The 19,909-nt window shown below is 36.5% G+C and overlaps 1 protein-coding gene across 6 annotated transcripts in view; it reads right to left on the bottom strand.

The window, feature by feature from the left end:
- NOX4 (NADPH oxidase 4) overlaps positions 1 to 19,909 on the bottom strand; it is a 175,299-nt gene that overhangs the window by 101,591 nt on the left and 53,799 nt on the right. For all 6 annotated transcript variants that reach the window (XM_030828912.1, XM_030828913.1, XM_003254496.3 and 3 more), the window contains 3 exons: positions 17,681 to 17,778; positions 13,963 to 13,990; positions 6,634 to 6,706 (listed from right to left, as the gene is read on the bottom strand). In XM_030828912.1, the coding sequence (XP_030684772.1) occupies positions 6,634 to 6,706; positions 13,963 to 13,990; positions 17,681 to 17,778 (199 nt within the window). The remainder of the gene's footprint in view (positions 1 to 6,633; positions 6,707 to 13,962; positions 13,991 to 17,680; positions 17,779 to 19,909) is intronic.

Raw genomic sequence — 19,909 nt, 5'->3', positions numbered from 1 at the left:
TTCTTTAACTAAAAAGTTTATTCAGAAGCATCAACACTATAAATATTCTGAAAAATTGAATATGTCCATCAGAAAGGACGTGTGAAAGTGCTCCTGATAATGTATATCTGATTTTGCTCAAAATCTCTTAACTATATCAATATGAATGCAGATAATTTATTATTTTAGCAGATGCAAACCAACACTTTCTCAAAAGTTTTGTATAGACCGTCATGTTAATTTACAGCAAGACAAACTCATATCAGGAAAATAGCTTTAAAATAATTTTAACAAGGGTTCCAAGATGGCCGAATACGAACAGCTCCAGTCTACAGCTCTCAGCATGAGTGGCGCAGAAGATGGGAGATTTCTGCATTTCCAACTGAGGAACCGGGTTCATCTCACTAGGGCTTGTCAGACAGTGGGTGCAGGACAGTGGGTGCAGCCCACTGAACATGAGCTGAAGCAGGGCGAGGCATCGCCTCACCCAGAAAGCACAAGAGGTCAGGGAATTCCCTTTCCTAGCCAAGGGAAGCTGTGACAGGCAGCACCTGGAAAATCAGGTCACTCCCACCCTAATACTGTGCTTTTCCAATGGTCTTAGCAAATTACACACCAGGAGATTATATCCCACACCTGGCTCAGAGGGTCCCACACCCATGGAGCCTCACTCATTGATAGCACAGCTGTCTGAGATGGAACTGCAAGGTGGCATCGAGGCTGGGGGAGGGGCGCCCGCCATTGCTGAAGCTTGAGTAGGTAGACAAAGGAGCAGGGAAGCTCAAATTGGGTGGAGCCCACAACAGCTCAAGGAGGACTGCCTGCCTCTGTAGACTCCACCTCAGGGGGCAGGGCATAGCCAAACAAAAGGCAGCAGAAACTTCTGCAGACTTAAATGTCCCTGTCTGACAGCTTTGAAGAGAGTAGTGGTTCTCCCAGCCCAGAATTTGAGATCTGAGAACAGGCAGACTGCCTCCTCAGGTAGGTCCCTGACCCCTGAGTAGCCTAACTGGGAGGCACTCCCCAGTAGGGGCAGACTGACACCCCATACGGCTGGGTAACCCTCTGAGATGAAGCTTCCAGAGGAACGATCAGGCAGCAACATTTGCTGTTCAGCAATATTGGCTGTTCTGCAGCCTCCACTGCTGATACCTAGGGAAACAGGGTCTGGAGTGGACCTCCAGTAAACTCCAACAGACCTGCAGCTGAGGGTCCTGACTGTTAGAAGGAAAACTAACAAACAGAAAGGACATCCACACCAAAATCCCATCTGTACATCACCATCATCAAAGGCCAAAGGTAGATTTAAAAAACCACAAAGATGGGGAAAAAACAGCAGAAAAGCTGAAAATTCTAAAAATCAGAGCACCTCTCCCACTCCAAAGGAACGCAGCTCCTCAATAGCAATGGAACAAAGCTGGATGGAGAATGAATTTGACGAGTTGGGAGAAGAAGGCTTCAGACGATCAAATTTCTCCAAGCTAAAGGAGGAAGTTCGAACCCATTGCAAAGAAGTTAAAAACCTTGCAAAAAAATTAGACGAATGGCTAACTAGAATAACCAGTGTAGAGAAGTCCTTAAATGACCTGATGGAGCTGAAAACCACAGCATGAGAACTACATGATGAATGACAAGCTTCAGTAGCCTATTTGATCAACTGGAAGAAGGGTATCAGTGATTGAAGATCAAATGAATGAAATGAAGCAAGAAGAGAAGTTTAGAGAAAAAAGAATAAAAAGAAATGAACAAAGTCTCCAAGAATTATGGGACTATATGAAAAGACCAAAACTATGTCTGATTGGTGTACCCGAAAGTGATGTGGAGAATGAAACCAAGATGGAAAACACTCTGCAGGTTATTATCCAGGAGAACTTCCCCAATCTAGCAAGGCAGGCCAACATTCAAATTCAGGAAATACAGAGAATGCCACAAAGATACTCCTCGAGAAGAGCAACTCCAAGACACATAATTGTCAGATTCACCAAAGTTGAAATAAAGGAACAAATGTTAAGGGCAGCCAGAGAGAAAGGTCGGGTTACCCACAAAGGGAAGCCCATCAGACTAACAGCTGATCTCTTGGCAGAAACTCTACAAGCCAGAAGAGAGTGGGGGCCAATATTCAACATTCTTAAAGAAAAGAATTTTCAACCCAGAATTTCATATCCAGCCAAACTAAGCTTCATAACTGAAGGAGAAATAAAATACTTTACAGACAAGCAAATGCTGAGAGATTTTGTCACCACCAGGCCTGCCCTACAAGAGCTCCTGAAGGAAGCACTAAACATGAAAAGGAACAACCAGTACCAGCCACTGCAAAAACACACCAAATTGTAAAGACCATCGATGCTAGGAAGAAACTGCATCAACTAACAAGCAAAATAACCAGCTAACATCATAACGACAGGATCAAATTCACACACAACAATATTAACCTTAAATGTAAATGGACTAAATGCTCCAATTAAAAGACACAGACTGGCAAATTGGATAAAGGGTCAAGACCCATCAGTGTGCTGTATTCAGGAGACCCATCTCACATGCAGAGATGCACATAGGCTCAAAATAAAGGGATGGAGGAAGATCTACCAAGCAAATGGAAAACAAAAAAAAGGCAGGAGTTTTTTGTTTAGACTCCCACACAATAATAATGGGAGATTTTAACACCCCACTGTCAACATTAGACAGATCAATGAGACAGAAAGTTGACAAAGATATCCAGGAATTGAACTCAGCTCTGCACCAAGTGGACCTAATAGATATCTACAGAACTCTCCACCCCAAATCAACAGAATATACAGTCTTCTCAGCACCACATCACACTTATTCCAAAATTGACCACATAGTTGGCAGTAAAGCACTCCTCAGCAAATGTAAAAGAACAGAAATTATAACAAACTGTCTCTCAGACCACAGTGCAATCAAACTAGAACTCAGGATTAAGAAACTCACTCAAAACTGCTCAACTACATGGAAACTGAACAACCTGCTCCTGAATGACTACTGGGTACATAATGAAATGAAGGCAGAAATAAAGATGTTCTTTGAAACCAATGAGAACAAAGACACAACATACCAGAATCTCTGGGACACATTTAAAGCAGTGTGTAGACAGAAATTTATAGCACTAAATGCCCACAAGAGAAAGCAGGAAAGATCTAAAATTGAGACCCTAATATCACGATTAAAAGAACTAGAGAAGCAAGAGCAAACACATTCAAAAGCTAGCAGAAGGCAAGAAATAACTAAGATCAGAGCTGAACTGAAGGAGATAGATACAAAAAACCCTTCCAAAAATCAATGTATGCAGGAGCTGGTTTTTTGAAAAGATCAACAAAATTGATAGACTGCTAGCAAAACTAATAAAGAAGAAAAGAGAGAAGAATCAAATAGATGCAATAAAAAATGATAAAGGGGATATCACCACCAATCCCACAGAAATACAAACTACCATCAGAGAATACTATAAACACCTCTATGCAAATAAACTAGAAAATCTAGAAGAAATGGATAAATTCCTGGACACATACACCCTCCCAAGACTAAACCAAGAAGAACTGGAATCCCTAAATAGGCCAATAACAGGCTCTGAAATTGAGACAATAATTAAGAGCCTACCAACCAAAAAAATTCTGGGATCAGACAGATTCACAGCCAAATTCTATCTGAGGTACAAAGAGGAGCTGGTACCATTCCTTCTGAAACTATTGCAATCAATAGAAAAAGAGGGAATCCTCCCTAACTCATTTTATGAGGCCAGCGTCTTCCTGATACCAAAGCCTGGCAGAGACACAACAAAAAAAGAGAATTTCAGACCCATATCCCTGATGAACATTGATGCAAAAATCCTCTATAAAATACTGGCAAACCAAATTCAGCAGCACATCAAAAAGCTATCCACCATGACCAAGTGGGCTTCATCCCTGGGATGCAAAGCTGGTTCCAAGTATGCAAATCAATAAACGTAATCCAGCATATAAACAGGACCAAAGACAAAAACCACATGATTATCTCAATAGATGCAGAAAAGGCCTTTGACAAAATTCAACAGCCCTTCATGCTAAAAACTCTCAATAAGTTAGGTATTGATGGGACATATCTCAAAATAATAAGAGCTATTTATGACAAACCCACAGCCAATATCATACTGAATGGGCAAAAACTGGAAGCATTCCCTTTGAAAACAGGCACAAGACAGGGATGCCCTCTCTCACCACTCCTATTCAACATAGTGTTGGAAGTTCTGGCCAGGGCAATCAGGCAGGAGAAAGAAATAAAGGATATTCCATTAGGAAAAGAGGAAGTCAAATTGTCCCTGTTTGCAGATGACATGATTGTACATTTAGAAAACCCCATCATCTCAGCCCAAAATCTCCTTAAGCTGATAAGCAACTTCAGCAAAGTCTCAGGATACAAAATCAATGTGCAAAAATCACAAGCATTCTTATACACCAATAACCGACAGAGAGCCAAATCATGACTGAACTCCCATTCACAATTGCTTCAAAGAGAATGAAATACCTAGGAATCCAACTTACAAGGGATCTGAAGGACCTCTTCAAGGAGAACTACAAACCACTGCTCAATGAAATAAAAGAGGATACAAACAAATGGAAGAACATTCCATGCTCATGGACAGGAAGAATCAATATTGTGAAAATGGCCATATTGCCCAAGGTAATTTATAGATTCAATGCCATCCCCATCAAGCTACCAATGACTTTCTTCACAGAATTGGAAAAAACTACTTTAAAGTACCTATGGAACCAAAAAAGAGCCCACATTGCCAAGACAACCCTAAGCCAAAAGAACAAAGCTGGAGGCATCATACTACCTGACTTCAAACTATACTACAAGGATACGGTAACCAAAACAGCATGGTACTGCTACCAAAACAGAGATATAGACCAATGGAACAGAACAGAGCCCTCAGAAATAATACCACACATCAACAATCATCTGATCTTTGACAAACCTGACAAAAAGAAGAAATGCGGAAAGAATTCCCTATTTAATAAATGATGCTGGGAAAACTGGCTAGCCATATGGAGAAAGCTGAAACTGGATCCCTTCCTTACACCTTATACAAAAATTAATTCAAGATGGATTAAAGTCTTAAATGTTAGACTTAAAACCATAAAAACCCTAGAAGAAAACCTAGGCAATACCATTCAGGACATAGGCATGGGCAAGGACTTCATGTCTAAAACACCAAAAGCAATGGCAACAAAAGCCAAAATTGACAAATGGGATCTCATTAAACTAAAGAGCTTCTGCACAGCAAAAGAAACTACCATCAGAGTGAACAGGCAACCTACAGAATGGGAGAACATTTTTGCAATCTACCTATCTGATAAAGGGCTAATATCCAGAATCTACAAAGAACTCAAACAAATTTACAAGAAAAAAACAAACAACTCCATCAAAAACTGGGCAAAGGATATGAACAGACACTTCTCAAAAGAAGACATTTATGCAGCCAACAGATGCATGAAAAAATGCTCATCATCACTGGCCATCAGAGAAATGCAAATCAAAACCACAATGAGATACCATCTCACACCAGTTGGAATGGTGATCATTAAAAAGTCAGGAAACAACAGGTGCTAGAGAGGATGTGGAGAAAAAGGAACACTTTTACACTGTTGGTGAGACTGTAAACTAATTCAACCATTGTGGAAGTCAGTGTGGCGATTCCTCAGGGATCTAGAACTAGAAATACCATTTGACCCAGCCATCCCATTACTGAGTATATACCCAAAGGATTATAAATCATGCTGCTATAAAGGCACATGCACATATATGTTTTTTTGCAGCACTATTCACAATAGCAAAGACTTGGAACCAATGCAAATGTCCATCAATGATAGACTGGATTAAGAAAATGTGGTACATATACACCATGGAATACTATGCAGCCAAAAAAAAGGATGAGTTCACGTCCTTTGTAGGGACATGGATGAAGCTGGAAACCATCATTCTCAGCAAACTATCGCAAGGACAAAAAACCAAACACCGCATGTTCTCACTCATAGGTGAGAATTGAACAATGAGAACACTTGGACACAGGAAGGGAAACATCACACACTGGGGCCTGTTGTGGGGTGGGGGGAAGGGGGAGGGATAGCATTAGGATATATACCTAATGTAAATGACGAGTTAATGGGTGCAGCACACCAACATGGCACATGTATACATATGTAACAAACCTGCACGTTGTGCACATGTACCCTAGAACTTAAAGAATAATAATAAAAAATAAATAAAATCACAATGTCAAATCTTAAAAAAAAATAGTAAAATAAAATAATTTTAAGTCACATATTCCTAGGAATTTCTAAGGTCCCCGTATGTACACATTGATTTCAATCCTGTGTCCCATAGACATACACTATCCTTCAGAAAGATACTCAAATTTTGAAGAACTCTAATTCTTTTGGTCATCAGATGCAGTCTCCATACACAATTTCTTACCAATCCAGAAAATTTGCTAATACAAAGAGAATTTTCAGAAAGAAGTCATGTATAGAAACAGCTATACTTCCCCAGAATAGTCCATTAACCAGGACACTACAATGGTTAAACACTTTGATTACTCAAGACTTTTTCTAAATAACCTGACATATACACATCAAAATAATTGACTCTGACACTTACCTTATTGCATATGTAGAGGCTGTGATCATGAGGAATAGCACCACTACCATGCAGACCCCTGTCAGGCCAGGAACTATAAAAATGTACAGAAGTACTTTTTTACTTAAATCATAGTGAGAAAAAAGTACACAAAATGATTACATTAGAATCCAAAATACTGTGCTGTTCTGTGGGAAGCCTAATTCAAACCCCATATTTACTTGTATGCTCTCCCTCAAACAAGCCTTTTACTTTTTTATTTTTTAAATTAATTTTTAATTGACAGATAATAATTGTACATATTAATGGAGTACATAGTGATGTTTCCATACATATTAAGTAAAAGTGATCAGGTCAGAGTAATTAGCATATCCATCTATCATCTCAAACATTTATTATTACTTTGTATTGGGAACATTCAATGTCCTTCTTCTAGCTATTTGAAAGCATATAATACATTATTGTTTACTATAGTCATTCTACAGTGGTATAGAACACCAGAACTTATTAAAATCAGTACAGTTTCAAAGTCTTTTACACCAATCAGGATCTTTTATCTATTTTACAGAAGATTCCATTTTTTTTTATTCCCAAATATTCTACTCAGAATGGCAAATAGGTACTTACTTCTAAAGGTACACACTAAATGTCAGTAATTAATGCAACAGGACAGGGTTAACATTCAGCACCCTTTCTGTTTTGGTTTTAGCCACCATAGTACTAAATCTCCCTTATGCTCTCCCTCTTATGAAACTAAGTAGTGCCTTCAGTTTCAATTTCAATTAACTGCTTTTAGGCTTCACTATCTAGAATAATTTTAAACAAAAAATAAAGCCTAAAGTGTTTTCAAAAACCACAAAACACAGAACAAAAAGTGTAGATTTCTAGAATAAACTACAATGTGGATGTTTTAAAAATACTTGCAGACATTCTTCTTAGTATGAAAAATATGTTGAAATCAGTGCTTCAGATATGGCATAACATTTGTTTTTTTTAATGAAGAAAATGTGCAAATATATTGTCAAAATTATAATGGCAGGATAGATTGCTACAAATCCAACATTAGCACATATAGCATGTCCAAAATGAACAGCTAACTGAAAAACAAGATCCTAAACAGCTAAAGTGTCAACGGTTTCCTTTAGTATTGTATTATTACAAAATTAACTATCCTGTCAATAAGTTATATTTGTTTACTCTCACAAGCAACAGTAAGTCCTGAATACCCCATCTGAGATAATCTTAAATCAGACTACAAAGAAAAGCTATTGGGACAATTCCATCTGGAAAAGTGACATTCCCCTGCTTCTTTCCTTGTCAAGAAACCTACTATGAAATAGAAGGGCTGGCATGGACTATGAGCCACCAGCAGAAGCAGACACCTTGTGTGCGATGTAAGAGCAACACAGGTGTGTATCATTAGGATTCCAGAGTTAGAATCACTAGAAAATAACAACATTCGAAATCTCAGTACAGTAGAAACAAATTTCACTTATAAAGCACCACATGAAAAATAAGAGAATTAGTCTGTGGGTTCTCAGCACTTGAGTACTCGCACCTCCTCACTTTCCCAGTAGACAGTTTTAGAAGCCTAACAAAAGGTGCCCTTCCCTAATGTACCTAATCCAAATCATTTCTTCTCTATGCTTCCTTCCTAGAGTACTTCCTTTCCCATTGATTTTTCCATTTCCTACAGTGAGTGCTTACTTCCCAGTTGTAAGAGATGAGCAAGATAACTAGCCTAGTTCACTCTAAAGAACTAGCGGCATGAAAAATATACTATTTTGGAAATACAGCATGCCTGCAAAATAACCCAGGCATTGCACTTCCAAGTGTTTACCCAAAAGAAACAAACATATATCCATGCAAAGACTTAAGAATGTTAATAGCTACTTATTTTTAACAGTCAAAGTCTATAAACAACTCTGATCTTCATCAACAGATTAATGGATAAACAATTGTGGTACTTATCTGTACCTGGAAAATTAATCAGCAATAAAAAACCATAAAGTGTTGATAGATAAGAAACAATATACACGAATCACAAAATTGTTAGACTGGATAAAGGAAGCTAAACCACCCCAGCCCTGAAGAAGTACAAATTCTATGATTCCCTATATATAACATTCCAGAAAATTCACACTATTCTTCGGTGATAGAAAGCAGATCAGTTACTAGGAGGGGTAGAGGGCAAGATGCATTATAAAAGAGCACAAAAATCTTCTGTGATAATAAAAATATTTATCATCTAACTTTTGATGATGGTTCCACTATTGTGTATGTGTGTGTATATATGTATATATCAAAACCAATCAAATTGTATAATTTACACGTGTATAATTAGTGTACTTCAATTATAATTTCATAAATTTGAGAGAAAAAAGAAGAGGTTGGTCTCACTGTTTTCAAGTATTAAAAAAGAAAACCTTTATTTGACCAAATGAATAACTAAATGATAGAATCCCAGATGGCTACACAGAGTGAAATTATAGTTAGAGGGGCCTTTCCAATATTTTATTGGGCCTTTATTAGTATTCTTTTATGTCTGCATACAGTTTCCTATATAGTTTTGAACATGCCAAGATTAGTCATGGGATGTCTGCAAATTACTTCATTGAAAGAACACCTGGAAAAATGGAGTATGTTTAGAATAGATCCACAATTTCCAAAGTGTATTATTTGAAAATTAATTCCTTGAAATATTAATTTCTATTACTAAAAATACTATAACCATTCCTTAAAAAGTCACAGGATACATTAATGTATAAAAGTCCCTGAGAAGTATTAAATTCAAGAAGCCTGATTAAACTTAAATATTTTCTTAAACTTATTAGACCAGAGTATTCCTTTTAGGTCAGAACATGAAAATATATTGGGAAGACTTAGAGGAAGTAAAATAGTTCAATTATTTGAGGATAAAGTAGAAGGGCCAGATGACCCAGCCAATGATGTATATGGTCTGGGATTTTACTCTTGTTACTGTCCCTCAGACAAAACTCCAATCTCACTGAATATCATCTACAAACTAAGGAGAATAAATCTGATGATTTTCCATGTTCTTTCAGACTTATAAAGTTATCTCTTTTATCTAAAGAATTTGTTTTTCCTTCTTATTTCCCAAAAGTAAAAAAGGCCAAAGTATATAATTAATAAAGTAATAGATTTCAGATCAATGAAGAAGAACTTACAATTAGCAAGGGCAAAAAAGCATACTATAATCAGAGTGATCAAAAAGTCAGGGGTAACTACCTTAAGAAGCCCACTGGAAGCAAACAAGTGGAGGCTGGCTAACCTATTATCTGGGATGTTGCAAGAAGATCTATGCATCAAATAAAAGAGTTAAACAAATGACTTTGATTCATTCAGTGAACAGTTTGTAGGCATATACAGTGTACTGTTAGATGTTAAATGCTAGAGATAAAATAAATTCTGCTCTACAAAAATTCCCAGTCCACTGGTGGAGACGGACAAGTTAAGCAGGAAATTGCAACGCAGGGCATTAAGTGCTGTAAAGAGAGCTAAGCATTGAGTGCTTTCAGGGCACATCAAAGGGCACCCTAAGCTAGCCTTGGTTGACAGCACAGCTAAGTCCCAATATATTAGCCTTACTACAACACATTCCAAGAGTCTGAAAACACCAGCTGAAAATCACTGGGCTAGTCTAATCTCACTGGGCAAAGTTACTTGTCCAAGTGAAGTACCTTGATTCTCCTGTGAATTTTTTTAGTCCTTCAAGTTAGGAAGCCAAACCTATACTTGTTTCCTTAGCAAAATACATGTTTGCATGTTTATTCTTATTGCTTTATATTTATGCATATCAAATTTATTAACTAGTAGCTTTTAAAATGAATAATTGCATGACACTAATTTCTAGATGAACCTGAGAGATTATTTTCATCCATACCCAGATGTGGTCAGAAATATACCATTATCTATTCATTATCCTATTTTCCTAACATAATTAGAAACATAATTATATTTGCTTCTGAGGGTTGTTAAAATTAAAATTAGATATTATCCATTTTATTCTCACCATAAAAGCTACTACCAAATTTGGAGATATATAGTAAGCATTTTTAAATGAATGTTTAAATAATTCAATCTATTAATCTTACCTTAGAAATCCTTAATTGGAATGTTTATAACATTTCTTATATAGTAAGTTTAGCCACTATATTTTACGTCACTTGTATAGCCAAAGACTTTATTTTTTACAAGACAATCTTAATTTGTCAATACTAGATTCCATTGAAAAAAATTCCCACACACAGAGATAGAAGACTCTATGTAACATTAAACAAACAAAAATCCATGAAATCTATTAACTAATAAAAATATTCTTTATCAGCTGGGCGCAGTGGCTCATGCCTGTAATCTGAGCACTTTGGGAGGCTGAGGCAAGTGGATCATGAGGTCAGGAGTTCAAGACCAGCCTGGCCAACATAGTGAAACTCTGTCTCTACTAAAAAAAAAAAAATACAAAAAAATTAGCCGGGTGTAGTGACAGGCACCTGTAATCCCAGCTACTTGGGAGGCTGAGGCAATCTTTCCTAAGTGCTGTGCCTGAGAACATTGAGAGACGGCTGTGGAATAGTTTTAGTCAATATTAGTGATACAAAGTTGGATTAAGTTCACTGATTGAAAAAGGTGTCTTTCGCCCTATTACCATCCTTAGATTCTACTTTGCACTGTCACCTGCTATTCTTCAGTGAGGACAAACAGATGCCTTAGGAGCTCCAGACTCATGCTTAGGGAGCCCTGTGTCTGAGCCCAGTTCCAGGCTGATGACCTGGGAAGTGGATGCCTCCTGCTGGCCAGCATAGTATTTCTTTTCTTGAAATGATGTGAGAATGGGCCACCAAAATGGTATTAATTTGCTGAATTGGGTGAGTCCAATTGTTTTTATTGCCAGAGGCCACAAAAAAATGTTTACCTAGGACCCTGCATACTCTAGAAGTAACCCTTCCCAACCCAAGAGAAGCTCACCTACAAGTGGAAAAGACAGTATATGTAAGGAAATAAACTATTCTACAACACAGTATTTTTACAGTTATCCTTCAATATCCATGCGATTGGTTCCAGGACCCCTCACAGATACCAAAGTTTGAAAATGCTCAAGTATTTATACATAACCTGTGCACATCCTCTCATATACTTTAAATTATCTCTCGGTTACTTACAATAAATGCCTAATACAAAAGGCAGGTAGTAGTGAGACGGTATGCTTAAGAGTATGATGAGATGTTCAGTAATGACAGGACAGCAGCTCCCGTGGTACCTGGGAAGGTTAGTAAAACACTTTGCCAAGTCTCTCCCAGAGACACACTAAGGTAGGCCCAGGAAATTTGTATTAAGTGTCTTCTCTACTAAGTCCAACACCACTCATGGGGACCTCTGAGAAAGGACATAGGATGATGGGGTTGCATGCTAGGTAGTGAGATTACCTGCTTATAAGAAGTATTAGTTATTAGTATAATAATATTAGTATTATTAGTATATTAGTATATATAGTAATATATTATTACTATATATAATAATATATACATATGTATATACTATAGATAATAATTGTATATCTATTATATATAGTATATATAATATAGATTATATATTATATATACTATATATAATATATAGATTATATAATATATACCATATATAATATATAGATTATATTATATATAATATAGTATATATAATATAATAATATTATATATTAATATATTAGTAATATTAGTATAATATTAGTGCCTTAATGTGATATCTTAGTCACATAACAAATCTCTTTGTGTCTTTGTAAACTAAACTTTTCAAAGCATTTTAAAGGTTCCAAGGCTTCAATTAAACTTTATGTTTTAGAAAATAATATTAAATAAAGCTTTTGTTTCTCTCTCTTAAATGAATTAACAGTAAACCAAAAAATACATTGGTTCATACATAAGATTTTGTTTTTCTGTACTTTTGCTCTCATCCAATTCTTCAGGCCTAAATGAAAACATGTTTTCAATGAGCAAAGTTGAAAGCAAAACTAAATTATGTTCCTAAAGAGAAAACTGTGAAATACTTTGCAAGTGGCAAGTACTATAAATCTATAGACAAAAGTAAAATGTATCTTATAAATCTAAATATATAGCTGTGACATGGCTGGGGAAAGCACTAGAATTATTGTGATGTTTCATCATAAAATTGATTCAAAAGAAAAACAATGTATTTGCCAGGGTAATGTGCCTCAGTCCCATGTGCAATTCCAATACTTAATTGGGTATTACACCCAACAATTTATGATAGAGCATCTCAACTATGCAATCATCCTTGTCCCTGAAATATGTGTTAAAAATTCCCCAAACGCATCTTTCTTCTTTCATCTTTATAAATCTAAGGTTGGGAAGAAGAAGACTTTTAGTAAAAATTGTTTAACATCAGGGGAAATTTTGAGATGTTCAAACATGCTTTAACAAATTAATAGTCTAGACTGAGATTTCATGGACTATAAGCTTGAAAAGGAAAAATAAATTACAAATGAAATAGGAGACACATTTCAAAGAAATAACTTATTTTAATGACTGTTTCTCCTCTTTGTTGTATATTTTAAGATTATAAAAAGTTGCATTAAATTACTGAATTATAAGAATTCCACGGATACCCACAGTGCTTGGTGTTCCTTTCCAATACCTTGAGGGCAGGAGCCTGTTAAACATGCATTATCTCCTACAGCACTTGCCACAGCAGCAGGCACAAAGCAGGCCCTCAATAAGAAGGTGGTTACATTGTTTTGATAGGAAGAATATACGACAGTGAAATGTATTTGCTTATTTTTACTCTCCATTTATTCACATCCCAATGTTTGCATTGTCTCTGTTCTCATTGCAACCTTATCCTTTAACTCCAAATATTTATTCTTATATGCAAATTGTCCATATGTTATATTTGTAACATATATCTAATTGTTGTATAATTTGATAATGCTTAGTTTTATTTTTTTTTTAATTTTTATTTTTTAGGCGGAGTCTCACTCTGTCACACCCAGGCTGGAGTGCAGTGGCGCTATCTCAGCTCACTGCAATTTCTGCCTCCTGGGTTCAAGTGATTCTCCTGCCTCAGCCTCCTAAGTAGCTGGGATTACAGGCACTCACCACCCACCATGCCCGGCTAATTTTTTGTATTTTTAGTAGAGATGGGGTTTCATCATGTTGATCAGGCTGGTTTCAAGCTCCTGACCTCAGGTGATCCGCCTGCCTCGGCCTCCCAAAGTGCTGGGATTACAGGCATGAGCCACCGTGCCCAGCCCGATAATGCCTACTTTTAAAGATGTTCCTAAACCTAAAGAAAAGGCTAAGAATAACAACTTACCAGTGGTGAAGAGAAGTTTTCTAGGATCCTGAGAAAAAGAAAAAAAAATAAATGATTAAAAACTAAAGTACTGATGATATATAATTCTATAAAGAGTATGCAGGATCTACAAACCACATATTTGTCATGCAAAATACTGTTCATCCAGCGGAAGTGAGAAAGACTCAATTAAGTTTCATAACATTTTCACAATGCTAGAGGAGATTACAACAAGTAAAAACCCAATTCAGAGAAATCTATCCATCTGAGGCAAAATACTGGATGACTCAAAAGGCCTAGGAATTATTCCTTTTTTTTTTTTTTTTTTTTTTTTGAGACAGAGTCTCGCTGTGTCGCCCAGGCTGGAGTACAGTGGCGCAATCTCGGCTCACTGCAAGCTCCGCCTCTCGGGTTCACGCCATTCTCCTGCCTCAGCCTCTCCGAGTAGCTGGGACTACAGGCGCCCGCCACCACGTTCGGCTAATTTTTTGTATTTTTTAGTAGAGACGGGGTTTCACCGTGGTCTCGATCTGCCGACCTCGTGATCTGCCCGCCTCGGCCTCCCAAAGTGCTGGGATTACAAGCATGAGCCACTGCGCCCGGCCTAGAAATTATTCTTAATGGTTACCTACAAGCTAGTGGCACTGGTTTTAAGCCCATCGTTGACCATTTTGAAACTCAGTATCTTAGCCATGATGTTAAAATATTATTATATACTCTGTCTACCAAAACTGTGAAACTGCATCACAAGATGGGAAGACAGAATTAAAAACCAATAAAATATGTAGGGGATTTGCACACTATAAGCTCAGTATGAAGAAGACTAATTGAGAGCTTTCTGTGTTTCAAATATAGTGAAAAGTGGTGAGGATACTCAAAGATCAGTTTCTGCTACTTGGAAATATGAAACATTAATATTGTCATAATATTGTATGATTTCCGTTAAACTACATCTCTTATGCTCTAATGGTTATAGTCAGCACCCTTCTACCTTTAGATTTGTGGATTTATTTTTTTTCCCCGTGGTGCTTAATATTTCACAAGCTTTTGAATTCCTTTCTGTGTGCTTCCATTGAATCTGGGGTCAGGCCAGACTATGTACTAAGAAGGAAACAATTGATATAGTGTCATTTGGGGGTCTTTGAATAAGGACCACTTGCTTAGGAATAGCTCCTCACCTGGCTTAATTCAATTGACTTCTATTCCAACTATTAGAAACATGGCTATAGGGTGATCTAAGAAAACTGAATATGTAAACAACCCATAAAAACACAATATGGGCTGAACAAAGTGGTATGAATAGAAATGGGAATAAATACCTAAGAAAACCCAGAAGATGGAACAATTAATCTTGCTAGAGAAAGAAAATGAAACATGAGAGTGAGAGATGTTTTCACAGTGGCAAGATGAGGCAGATTTAGCTGGGCTATCAAGGAAATGCAGCAGTCACAAGCTGGAGGGTGAGTCCTTCCATGCAGAGTAAAAGCATAAAAGAAGAACAATAGGGTATATTGGCACAAAACCATCTTTTTCAAAAGTGCTTCACAAAATAACATATGTGTTGATTTTATATATATATATCTAATCAATATATAAATACATCAATATATAAAATATAATCTATATATAATAGATATGCCACATATATTTATTTACATAATATTTAAATACATAAGTATATATACACTTATTTTCATCTACATCTAATGCACTGCCTTGTACCTATTAGATGCTAAATACATATTTATTAAAAAGAGAGAAAAAAGCATAAAGAGAGACATGAAAGAAGGAATACAAGAAGAAATAAAGGCAGGGGAAATACTAACTTAAAACACTGAGTTGCCATTTTCATCCCTTAGACTGGGAATAAAAAACAGAGATGAGTTGTAGAAATAGGCATTCTAATATTAGTTAGAAGTGGGAAAACAGACGAAGACTTTTTAAAAAGGAATTTGGCACTGTCCATCAAAACTAAAAATGTGCAACCTGTTAAACCAAAATTCCACTACAGATCTGTGTAGAAGTGGACAAAGAAATACATTTACTGGAGTGTGGTTCATAACGAAACCTTAGAATCAACCTAAATGTCTGAATAAGAAAAAGACTAAAAATAAATTATGGCATAGTCATATGGAGAGAATGAGATAGATTAAGATATGTTGATACAATAAGCTATAAAACTATATTTATGGAAACGAGTAAATTGCCAAGGAATATATGCCATAAAATGCCACTCAAAATATCAGAAAAAACATAATAAACTGTGGCTTGTTTTGGAGGAGAAGCTTTCACTTTTAACTTCGTTTACTTGAGAGTTTTAAAATATTTTATATTGAGCATGTATAACTTTTCAAAGAAAATAAATTTAATAACTGAAAATCTTGAAATCACTAAAAATATTGGAACTTAAGCAAAAGTTTATTCCATTAAAATGAGAAAACCATTGAAGTTATTAAAGACATGAATTCTGGAAAGAAAAGAAGGAAAAGAGAAACAAAGAAAATGTAACAGAGGCAGGAAACAAGTAGCTAGTGATTTGAGCAGAGGGCAGCAGAAGAAAGGGAAGCAGGTGGAAGTGAGATGGGCAGAAGTGGAGGCTGGGTCTGAAATTACATGTGAAGAGCTGTCACTGGCCTGCTAAGGAGCTGGAATTTTCCAGTGGTTCTCAGTGCTGGATGCACTCCACAAGCCTGGTAAACTTTTACAAATTATCAATGCCTGCCTCCCATCCAAGACCAATTAAATCATGTTGGTATTTTTTAAAATACTAGTAGAGACAAGGGCTATATCAAAAGTTGCTGGCCATTTTGGTTTTGTGACTTGTTTCTGAATTTGTTGTTACTTTTTCCTTTGTTTTGTTTTGAGAGGGAGGTCAAACACATGATCACAACAGTATTAAACCTAGAAAACTCTGGTGATGTGTGGAGGAGAAAAAGGAGTGGGGAAGATGGGAAAAGATGTTAATAAGTCACTACCAAACTTAGTCTGCAGAACAGGAAAATGGGGGTGGGGGGATGCTGATTGAATGGGACAGAACAGTTCGTTTTTTATGTAGTCTTGGCATTGTGAAGCAAAGGCAGCCTGAGGACTGTATGAAAGCATCAACCAACAGAGATCTAACTGGCTGAGCATGTGCTGTTCATCAGGCTCTGGCCTGCACCTTGCACATATAATTTCATTTCATGGATGGCTTCACATGGAGAAAAGCACTCTACGTTAGATATTGCCTGCTACAGAATTGAATTCAACATCACTTAATTCGAGGAATGTTTTTAAATGAATGAATCATGAAAACTCACTAACATTTTTTAAGTCAAATAAATTGATTTGTCCAGGATTCACAAATAATCAATCTACTTTTCTTCCCTTTTCCCCAAATCCCAGTATGTGAGTTATAAAGTACTTTTACCCTGTAACGGCACTGTCGACACTCTCAGCTGAATGATAGGAATTAGACAAAAGCTGCTGGGAGTCAGAGGCAGACCTGAGTGGCAACCATCTGAACATTGCAGTATAAAAAAGTAGACATTCTACCAACTCCCACTTTCAGCAGGAGAGACTATGAAATAGTAATTACTTATATTTTCTATTGAAAAGGAATAAAACTCAACTTGACAACTGCATTTTAAAAGCACTCAAAAGGAACAGTAAGGTACAAATTTTCAGGGAAAAATCACAGACCCTCATTAGTCATCTCATGACAAGTGAAAGAAAAAATGGGAAGACAGAGACCACCCACCTCATCTCGGTATCTTGCTGCATTCAGTTCAACAAAATCTTCACTGTAATTCACTGAGAAGTTGAGGGCATTCACCAGATGGGCAGCCACATGCACGCCTACAGAATCACACCAGGGGCAAGTTAGTGGGATTTTCATATATGCTCTATCTCAAGGACTCAGTTCTTCCTCTCCCTAAGTAAATACAGGGCCAAACTTTGACAGCTATGTGGGCAATGAAATATTACATTGAAAGGTGAAGTTTTAAAGACACAAAAAACTGAACTATAGATAGTTTACCAAATTTTCAAAGGCTGTAATGAAACAACCCTAGTAAGTCAGGGATAAGAGAAACACACACATACACACACATCCTTCCCCAAACACACACACACACACACACACATCCTCCCCCTAACACACACACACACACACACACACACACACTTACATAAATATGCATCTAATGATATGGGTATTTATTTGCTTGAGTACCTCTCTGATATTTTAGGTATTCCACATCTTTCACCTCTTCCATAGTTCCAAATCTGCTATTAATATATATCTTGCATACTTCCCTACCCCATAAGGTAAATTATAGGCCACTGAAAGACTTTCAACTAGTAGAAATTTTTCACAATCCACAGATTTAAATCATAATATTCTTAACCCAACAGAAAAAGTGTTGGGAATCACTTCATGGGACAAAATTCAGGAAAACAATAATCACAATAAACAAAGGGCTCAACTGACTTAGAGCTCACATAAATAATAGCAGTGTTAGGAAATTACTAGAGATGTGAAGATGAACTCATTTTGGCAAAGCTAGGATAATAAAAAATTATTTTGAGGAGGTTGGGTAAGGAAGGAGAAAGTGAGATGTGCACGGGCCCATCACATCTTCCCCCTTGCTCAAGCTTTGCTTGTAGGCAAAATAAGGTGTGAATTAACACCACATTTTAATGTATTGAAAATACAACAGGTAAGTCGCTGGAAAATTTGTGATCTTGGCCATATTATTTGCCTTTCAGGGGCCTTAATTTACTTCTCTGTAAAATGATGGTGACAGAAACGAAAGGCTTAATGAGATAAGTGATCTGAAATTGCTTAGTAAACTATTACAGTTCACAATATGTGTAGTACAATGGTTCAAAAGAAGACATAGCCCAGAATCTAGAAAACTCTATAATTTCCCACAACCCATAATATGAGATGTAGAGGGCTTAGAGTTCTAAGGTACTCACACACAAAAAAAATAATAATGAAAGTGAGAGAGTACTAGAATGCTAAAATGCCTGAAAGTTATTTAAAGGATTTATAAAGTCCTTCAAGTAATCAAATTAGAGGTAGGGGAAGAGTCAGGACTTATTATGAAGTTATAGTAATCAAGAATGTATGGTATTAGCAAAAGAAAAGACAAATAGATTAATGGAACAGAATAGAGAGCCCAGAAATCCACCCACATTAATACAGTCAATTGATCTTTGGCAAAAGAGCAAAAGCAATACAAAGAAGAAAATGCCTTTGTCACAAATGGACCTGAAACAAGGAAGCATTCACATTTAAATAAATAAATTTAGTCATAGACTTTATACCCTTCACAAAAATTAACTGAAAATGAATCAGAGACCCAAATGTAAAATGCAAAACTATAAAACTCCTCAAAGGAAACATGAGAAAAAGTCTATATGACCTTGGGTTTGGTGATGGCTTTTTAGATACAATGTCAGAGACATTATCCATGAAAGAAGGAATTAATAAGCTGGACTTCATTAAAATTAAAACTTCAGCTCTGCAAAAGACGTTGTGAACACCATGAGAAGATAAGCCACAGACTGGGAAAAAACATTTGCAAAAGACATATCGATAAAGGATTATTATCAAAATATACAAAGAACACTTAAAATTCAATAATAAGAAAACAAACAACCCAGTTTAAAAAGTGTGCCAAAGATCTTAATAGATACCTCACCAAAGAAGATATACAGATGGCAAACAAGCACGAAAAGATGATCCACATTATATAACATCAGAGAGATGCAAATTAAAATGATGAGATACCTCTACATACCTATTAGAATGACCAAAATCCAGAATACTGACAACACCAAATATTGGTGAGATTGCACAGCAACAGAAACTCTCATTCATTGCAGGTAGGGGATGCAAAAAATGGTACAGCCACATTGGAAGTGAGTTTGGTAGTTTCTTAAAAACTACACATACTCTTACCAAATGATCTCGCAATCA

This window comes from Nomascus leucogenys, chromosome 15 (assembly GCF_006542625.1).
Source record: "Nomascus leucogenys isolate Asia chromosome 15, Asia_NLE_v1, whole genome shotgun sequence".
Classification (NCBI taxonomy): domain Eukaryota; kingdom Metazoa; phylum Chordata; class Mammalia; order Primates; family Hylobatidae; genus Nomascus; species Nomascus leucogenys.
The sequence above is the reverse complement of the archived record's forward strand: the minus strand, read 5'-3'. Positions and strand labels throughout refer to the sequence as shown.